The sequence below is a fragment of the Condylura cristata genome, unplaced genomic scaffold, assembly GCF_000260355.1.
Source record: "Condylura cristata isolate star-nosed mole 26May11 unplaced genomic scaffold, ConCri1.0 scaffold00004, whole genome shotgun sequence".
NCBI classification, from domain to species: domain Eukaryota; kingdom Metazoa; phylum Chordata; class Mammalia; order Eulipotyphla; family Talpidae; genus Condylura; species Condylura cristata.
Window position 1 is genome coordinate 34,388,388 of NW_004567105.1, and position 9,170 is coordinate 34,397,557.

At 40.1% G+C, this 9,170-nt stretch overlaps 1 protein-coding gene across 1 annotated transcript; it reads left to right on the forward strand.

Annotated features, from left to right (window-relative positions):
- Positions 1 to 2,364: 2,364 nt before the first annotated feature.
- Positions 2,365 to 7,624, forward strand: LLPH (LLP homolog, long-term synaptic facilitation (Aplysia)). The gene is made up of 3 exons (XM_004675923.2): positions 2,365 to 2,433; positions 4,215 to 4,433; positions 6,074 to 7,624. Exons 2-3 carry the CDS (start codon positions 4,229 to 4,231, stop codon positions 6,250 to 6,252), a joined length of 384 nt encoding a protein of 127 aa, XP_004675980.1. The 5' UTR covers positions 2,365 to 2,433; positions 4,215 to 4,228; the 3' UTR covers positions 6,253 to 7,624.
- Positions 7,625 to 9,170: the final 1,546 nt, after the last annotated feature.

The following is a 9,170-nucleotide window of genomic DNA, read 5'->3' on the forward strand; positions in this document are numbered from 1 at the left end:
CATAGTTATTCCTATGTTGTGCCATCAATGAATTTTAATATAATTCCTTGTTTTTAGCACCACAATAAGTGCTGCTATGGGGTGTCTCTGTGTGCCAGTGTACACAAAAATGAGTTTGCATAGGCAGGGATATTACCAAGCGGCAGAAATACTAGATGAAAGGGGAGATAGGCAACTTAATTTTTTTATATCAAATAAAGGTGAAAATATGCAGACACCAGAAATAGTAAAAAAGTATTGACAGTAATTGACAGAGTGACAGCATTTTCACATGCAATGTGAAAAGTACAATCAGAGGCGGCAAGAGGCAAACGAGGAAAAGAGCAGTATCTCAGAACTTTTTATTGAATGCAATTTGGAGAAAAAGGAGCAGTGGGCCCTGTCTACCTGCCATCATTTCTTTTCTGCAGGTTTCAGATCTTCTGTAAACTTGATGCATTTTGGGGAATGAGTGTGTCAGTAGCTAGTTGTGGGCATTTTGGGGAGCAGCTGGGAATTTAGGTTCTTTTTGCTCATAGAGCTTTGTCTCAAAGTCTCTGTCATCTAGGGCCTGGACAACAACATGAGGTCACCATCTCAATCCCAGAAAAATCTCCCTAATACGACTAAGTGACAGTACAGATAGAGAGTTCCATGAGACAGGTCTGACTACAGAAGTGCCACTTACTGGGCCATCTTAACTGTAGAATCTTTTAAGGTGGGAGAACCAGTCTCCTTCCCCTCAGGTATTCAGAGCTACCCTATGTTTCCAGTTCCATAGTCTCCTTCCACCTCTGTGACAAAAATGGGATCCAATGCCCAATTTGACCCTTAATCTTTAGCCCTTACTCCAGGCTGAAAGTCTACTGAAGACGGTCATTTGGTCCTTTTCATCTTTGTATTCTCAGCATACTACCTATCAGGAATGAACACTCAAATATATGAATTAAAGGTTTTTAAATATATCAAGGTCATTTATTATTTCTTGTGTAATAGAACTCTGTATATATACAAACTAGTGAGGACACTATATGTTAAAAGAGGGGTTTTTCAATAATGTAGTCTATGAACTTTTTAAAGCATTAGAAATGCTGAGTTAGGGCCCTCCCTGGTGGCACAACAGGTTAGGACACAGCACTGCAAGATGGCTGCAGTTGCTTCAGTGTAAGTTCGATCCCTGGCCCCAGAGGTGACCCATATGGCACAGCAGACCTCTTCTGTTTTGCCTACTGCTCCCCTCAGCAGTGTATTTTGTTGATCTGCCTGTTCTGTTCCCCACTCTGTCTCTGGTGAATCCTCTCATTGCCCCTGCACTTCTGGTTCTTGATGCATACATAAATAAATTTTTAAAAAAATCATTAAAAAAATGCTGAATTATGGGGTATATTTAACATTATTATATTTTCAAAATTGATGTTATTTTTCTCTCCTATTAAATGTCTATTTAAAAGTCTTGGCCTGCTATTTTAAGCAAGATGCAGTTAATCAGGGCTATCAAAGAGAGCTTTCTCTAAATTAGAATGCAAGGTGAACTTGTGTACTGATAAGATGACTGAGATCTAATATGTAATTTATCTGTAAAATAGAATTTCATTTACTGATAAGAACCTGAGCTATTTAAAGAAAACAGATTTTACAACCATGCTTCTTTTTTATGTTAATTTATGAGCTTTCCTCTCCCACATTAAAAAACATAAACAAAAACAAACCTTACTGTAGGCTAAATTTAGTAATTCAGGATGCAGAATTAGCGTCCTTCTATGGACAAGGAAATTCTGGCTGTGAGACACATTTATTAATGCAACACAGACACTGGAAGAACCTAGCTTGGTCACTTTACCCTCTTGGAGAAGGGGAAGGCTTTTATTTTATTTTTAGTAACAGTATTGAGGTATATAACACATAATAAACGGGTCATATTTAAGGTCCAATTCGACACCGTCTGACGTGTACTGTGTACATCCGGGAGACCGTGACTCACCTGGGCTAGCAAAATCTAAGGACTAAATAAGGATGATCTCTGATGGACACTCCACCTGGAATGTTTGGGCTAAAGGAAATCATGACTGTTGCAGTAGCTAAGGCAGACTCTGTGCTCCCTACCTGTCAGTCCCAGGCGAGCTTCTCTGTTTCGAGTTGCTGCGCTACCCCGCCCACGCGCACTGGCTGGCCCAGCTGGCGCCAGAACCTCGACCTACAGTCTCGTCCGCATTCTCCGACTTCCGCACCTGTCTGGCCGGAGCCGGCGGCCAAGACTCGGACTCCCACGACCAAAGGCGGGAAGCGCGTCCGTCACGGACTCCAGGACAACGCACCTCGCCCCGCCTACCGGAGCTGCTGTTCCCGGCATGCAGCGCGCTCGCTCGGAGACACGCAGGAGGGACCGGAAAGCGGAAGTGAGAAGACTTCCGGCCGGCGTGAGCGGCGCGTGTTCTGCGGTCCTGAAGTTTGCCGGTGAGTGAGTCTGTCCGGGGCTTGGCACTTGGGACTCGGGACTCCATTCCACCGCTCCTAGAGAATGACCTCTCAAGCCTCGTCCGTCCCTGGAGAAGCCCGAGCGCGCCCTAGATACCTCGGCCTTCCTCAAGGTCAAGGATCTGTAGTGGTGGTGTTGACCGCCCTCGGGCTTTCCTGAGCTTTGTGCGCTAGAAAATGAGGATCACCTCTTTGGTGATCACTCCCGCTCAGGGTCACCTCGGCCTTCGAAACTGTTTACCACGGCGCTTCTATCCCCCACCCCTCACTGAGCGTGGTTGGTGTAGACAAGGGAACAGTTTGTAATTGCCGAAGTGGCCCTCCATTAGTCAGCCACCCAGTAAATACTTATCTAACCCTTACTGTGTGCAACGCCTTATGCATTAAGGGATCTAACTCTGAACAGGCCCTATTGAGCCCCGCCTAGGTGGAGCCCAGTTTTTGGCCATGACAGAAAATTTAAATGATCTCCTCCTTTAACCGACTTTAAAGAGGAGAAATTACAGTGGTGAGAGAAGCTTTTTTGGTGTGAAGTATAGAATTGAGGAGCAAGCTTTGCGATCAGATTTCAGACAGGAACAACATAAGTTAGGGTGTTTCTTAAATCACATCATGTAACTACATTGAATATACTTAACACTATAAACTGAACTTAATTAAATGCAATATTTCATGATACATGATGTGCAAGCATACCTCTGTCAGCACAATCAAGACGCTGTAATAAATTATTCACCCAAATCTCCCTCACAGACTATTTATAATTTCTTTTCACCCCTCATATCCCCATCGTACTCCAGGCTTTCATTTTTAGATAGATGTAATTGGTGTTGGGATGAGGTGGAGCACAAAGTTTAAGGAACCAGGGGCCAGATCACAGCTTTGTTGAGTTTAATTATATAAGGTGGATATTCACTAAAGAATTGGAAGAAAGCTGAGACTGGGAGGCTCTCAAGGTTTGAAAGGTCACTCTAACCACTTCATAGGATTTAGGACTGAAGCTAAGGTGTCAAAAGGAAGCAAGAGTGGGTGTAAACAAGTTTTAAATAGCTAGATTGGGTCTCCTTGGAGGTGCAGCACTGCAAGCTAGCTCCAGCCGCTTCAGTGAGAGTTGGATCCCCAGCCTGGAGGTGATGATTCACATGGGCGCAGCAGACCTTTCCTGTCTTCCCCACTGCTCCCCTCAGCAGTGTATTTCAGTAGATCCACCTGTCTGCTCCCTACTCTGTCTCTGGTGAGTCCCCCTGCACCTCTGGCCTGTACCCCAGGTCTCTATGCACACATAAATAAATCTTTTTAAAAAATAAATAAAATAGCTAGATTGGGTTGAGGGTGGATAAAGAGACATGAGGTGTTCTGTAGGTGGGGGAAAAATCAAGATGCAGTTAAAAGAAACATCAAAATATAGTTTGTAAATTGAGTAAATGTAAGGTGGTGATTTTGCATTTGGGGGGAAATTAAATTTTTGTATCTTGTATGGAAACTTCAGGAGCTTTCAGAAAGTACCTTTGACTTACAGCTGCCAGTGACTAGTAGGAGTTTATTTCATGTCCTTGTTAGTTAATGGCTGTATGTGCCATGCTGACCCCCCATAAACTATGTGCCATGTTGACCCCCCATATACTGCACAGTATAGCATCATAAACCAGCAACAAAGTGAGAAATTTCACCTTCCTCTCCTGTAGAGATACTTTTTGATGAGGGCATGCCTTTTTATTTTTATAGTAACTATTTACATTTGAATTTCTACTTTTGTATAGTTTTCTAGGTAAATATGGCTAAAAGCTTACGGAGTAAGTGGAAAAGAAAGATGCGTGCAGAAAAGAGAAAAAAGAATGCCCCGAAGGAGCTCAGCAGGCTAAAAAGTATCCTTAAAGTAGACACTGATGTCTTAATGAAAGATGTACAAGAGATAGCAACTGTCGTGGTGCCCAAACATTGCCAACAGACAGCCCAGTGTGTGGAAAAAGATGAAAAAGGTGGGTTTATGTGCTTCATTTTTTTTTTTTAAACAATCCTACCGATTTTCTTTTGTGATTCTTACTCCGTTTTGTTTTCAGGTCTGCTTTCAGCGTTGTATGTTATTGGTAAAAACCAATAAAACCATTGTTTTTCACTATTAATAGCATTCAAGAAATTATTTGAGATATTTGACACTTTCATAGAATCGGATGGTGGAAGCAATCACTCTTGATCCCTTTCCTTTATCCTTTTAATCTGTTATTAGCATATATTGAACACCTGTAGAATGCATTAGGGTATGCTCCATCTTTCTCCTGCCTTCATGCTTCCACTTTAAGTGACTGTCACCTCATGCTTGAACCACAATAGTAACCTTTTTGCTCTCCAACTCTTGCTCCCTTCTCATTTATTTTTAACTATCAACCAACATGATCCTTTTAGAATAAAAATCAGATTTTGTCATTGCTGTGCTTGTTATCCCTTGTGCCTACTGGGACTACCAAGTCCTACACTGCATCTGGGTCTTAAACCTTAATCTGGTTCTTAAAAATGCTACTTACTACAGGTGGAAGTTGCTTTTTCATCAACAGAAAACTGTAAGTTCCATGAGAACAAGGAGCTTGTTTGGAGCAATGTGTTCTCAGACTCTAGAACAGTATCAAAAATAATCACTCAAGAACTAATACTGATATGCCAAGAGATACGGGCACTATGCTAGGGATTGTGGAAACAATGATGAATATCAGAGAACTGTTCTCTATCTTGATGGGATTGCTGTTGTGATAGAAGAGACAGAAAATGAACCAGGTAAATGAGTTTCTATATGTGAGGTGGTAGAGATCATGGAAGACCTATTAAGTTCTCAAGGGGGATACTCTGGGCATGTCCTTAACAACAGGTAAGGTTGTGGTAGATGTATCACCCTATGGCTGCACTGAGTTTCCTGAAAATGTCTGTTAGTGGAGCTGGATCTGTGGGTGTTAGCTGGGTAGGAAAGTGTGTCAGTGCCAGGATATATCCAGGGCCTCCTTTGTCATCTATCCTCCTCTGTTACAAGCTTGCTTAGTACTCCGGTTCTCCCAATTTCACTCCATGGGAAGTTACCAGTCATTTTAATATTTATTAACTATTATTTATAATATGTAACATATAGCTGTATCATATTAAAATATTATGTAATAATTTAAAGACCTGACTGTAGAAATCTGGGTACACCTCTTATTGACACAACTTACTTTCTTAACTCAAGGAGGCTCTTTTTCTGAGAAATGTTCTAATAATTCACATCTGCTCAGAATCTTGCTCTTCTTACCGCAGTGACTTAAAGTCATACATCCTCAATAGCTTCTTTAACTTGTACTACTCCAAAGAAAGATAATCATGACAATGTTCTTTACAGTGTTTCTTAATGACTAAATAGATGATGTCTCCTGTTCCTCACACTTTATGTTGGTCATGGTTGTGGGAACACATGGTGCCAACGTGCATGATCCCACTGAATGTGCTATAAGGAGTTTTCAGATACTTGTCAAAGAAGCATTCCACAAACAAGGAATTTTTTTCTTTTATGGTTTTAGACTTCTTTCTGATGTTTTTCATTGTAGTAATACTTTTTTCTCATTCATGAGTATTGATGTTTTTTCCATTTTTAATTCAGATGACATGAAAATGGAGACAGAAATTAAGAGAAACAGAAAGAGTCTTCTAGACCAGCATGGACAGTATCCTATATGGATGAACCAGAGGCAAAGAAAAAGGCTGAAGGCAAAGCGACAGAGCAAGAAGGGGAAAAGCAAAGCAAAAGCAGCAAAAGCAGCGAAGGGGTTGGCCTGGTAGACCCTTAGAAACTGGAGAAAGGCCTCTGGGACAGATGTTTGATGTGCGTGTGCACATTGATGCCAGCTTCCACCAAATGAAAACTTTTTACTTTAACTTGGTCTTTTTAATTCATATCTCGTTTGTTTTGGATCTTGAATAAAATACTTTCTTTGATGATTGAAAGTTATATTGAGGTTTTAATCAGCTGCTATTTGTATGCAGGGATTATCAGACATTGCCATGATTGTAGGTATTTGTTCGTAGTGAAGAACAATGATAATAGATGAATTTGAGCGAATTAAGATTTAAAACCAATCTGTTATGTAATGTTTTTTTAAAAGCTGTCAGTGGGTCTTAACAGCAGTATTTGTTCATAGTGCTGATTTTGTGTAATTCACACTCAAACATATTTTGTGTGTAGATCTTTTATTTCATATATCCTTGGGTTTCCAACAGAGAGACCAGATTTTTAAAACATTTTAAGTTTTTTTGTAAAATATTAACATGCACTAGTCTATGTGCTCCGTTTATATAGGACATTAGAACTTCCTAGGAAATGCCTTATGTACTTCAGTTATTATTTTGAATTTACAAAAATACAACATTTCCCAGTGTATTTTGCTAAGAATCATTTTTTTTTTTTTTAACCAAGGCACGTATAGATTTCATTGTCAACGTGAATTTGGGAATGGGTCCAAACTTGAAAGTTCATAAAAAGCGTTAGCTTATAGTCTTTAGAGATGCAGCTGTAAAGAAGCCTGTTTAACTCTGACTCTCTGAAACCAGTCTTTGAGTCTGTTGCAAGTGCTGATGGTGAAGTTATTTTGTTATGTCTGTTCTGCTGTAGTTTACTAATTTTAATTTCACCTGGAACTAAATTTACCTTTAGTTAAGCTATTTAAACTTGGCATTGCTTCTGAACTTTCACTGTAATTCTGTTAACCATTAGTACATTTCCCTAGAACAACAAATCTTTGAGTGTCTACTGTGTACCAAGAACTTTTCTAGTCTACCCACATGGGCATCTATTCAGGAGAGTACAGTTCAAAGAGAACTTTCAAAATAAGTCACATAGTCATCAGCTTACAGTTTTTGCCCCTGCACACAGCTAGACTGAAAAGTAATCTACAGATACATTACCCATATTCTGAGTATAAAATCTGATACCAGTATCATCTAAAGTTATTTTACATAATAGACTTTTCTCAATTACCCAATGGTTAGTTCACTGAAAAATTAGTGAATAATTTTTAAATGTTTGAAATAATTTTTTTTCAAAACAGAAAACATGAGTTGGAAAAATATCATTCTGGGCCTTTGGTAAAGTTATGAACAATAAAGAGTTTGTGAGGAAAAGGTAAATATGTATGTTCATTCGTAAAATAAACATTGAAAAAATCTCAGTTAAACCACTGACAAGTTCAGCCTAACTTTATCAGCTAAATTACTGACATTCTTTTCCCCCCATCATAAGAGTTGTCTGCATTGGTGATGTTAAACAAGGCTGCATAGGTTTTGGCAGCCTTGTCAGGTATATTTTGGCTCAATTTTAAGTAAATAAGCCCGCGCCACCTTACAACCTTTCATTTGACTCTGTGCCATTTGGCTCTAGTAATGATATCTTTGAGTTTTCATCCAGGACCTATTTCTTATATCAGGATATTCACTTAAGACTGTTAAGATTTAACTTAAAAGTTAACAAAGTCAGTACAACGCTGTCAACATGTGAGAAGCATATTCTTCGATGTCATGGCCTCTGGACAGTGGTTGGTTACTAAGAGAATTTGTCTTGCACAGCTTGCGAATGGGTGCTTCAAGGCAGTGAGTTCCTGAACTGCACCGTCAGCAAGACTTCCCACCTCTGGAGAAATTAGACTGGCCCTCCAAACTTAGCACAGCGGTGTATTCACTTCTTTGTTGCTTCATTCCCAAAGAACATAAATTGAGAAGTATGGTACTGTTCTTTGTCCTTTTAAGTGATTACCTCTTCAAAATTTCTCACTTTTTATTTGATTCTAATGTTTTCCAAAGAACTGCTGTAAAGCCACCAGATGGAGCCCAAGCTAAGCATCAAATTCTTTTTGGAATTAGAACTTGAATGTAGCATTTTATTTTTGTTTTTAAAGAACTTACATTAAAAACTGAAATGTCGGCCCTCCCTGGTGGCGCAGCGGGTTAAAGCACAGCACTAAGAAGCTAAAGCCACTTCCGCATGAGTTCGATTCCCGCCTGCCCCAGAGGTGACCACATGGCGCGGCAGACATCTCCTGACCTGTCTGTTGCTCCCCTCTCCAGTGTACTTTGTACACAGTGTACTTCGTACATGCCTGTTCTGCTCCGCACTATCTCTGGTGAAGCCTCACACCGCTCCTGAGCCTCTGGCCTGTCCCCCAGTTCTGTATGCACAAATAAATCTTTAAAAAAAAAACAAAACTGAAAGGTCATCTAAGAGCAATTACAAGTTTCATTTATTGGTTGCTTTGAATTTCAAGTCTTGGTCTAAATTACTAAATCTCAAACCCTTCAAGCGAAGGATTAACTAACTGATTTAATGCCGCTAGCAATTTTAGGAGTTCAGTATGAATATCATGTTTTCATACATTGAAGAATTTAGTCAAACAGGCCACATGGCTAAATTCAGGAGAGAGCTGGAGTTCAAAATTAGCAGGCAGTCTCCAGAACCAATACCCTTTACCATACCTGTCTTCTCAAAGGATGTGTAGACTCTTGGTAGGAGAGTAGGATAGTTTTAGATAGAATATCTTCTTGGGGTTCAATTTAGAATGTAGGCTCTGGGTTGACAAAAGCGCAGACTTCAGTAGAGAATTGATTTACTGAACCTTCCTCAAATAGCTGGGTCTTACCCAAATTGAATTTTCTTAGGTGTGCTCCTTTGGCAGGGCTGAAGCAATTCTAAAGAAACCCCCCCCCCCCCC

Bases quoted from the DNA above. Each gene is read 5' to 3' on its own strand.
- LLPH (XM_004675923.2), top strand. From the start codon at position 4,229: ATGGCTAAAAGCTTACGGAGTAAGTGGAAAAGAAAGATGCGTGCAGAA. The intron at 4,434-6,073 runs GTGGGTTTATGT...TTTTTAATTCAG, and splicing joins TGTGGAAAAAGATGAAAAAG to ATGACATGAAAATGGAGACA.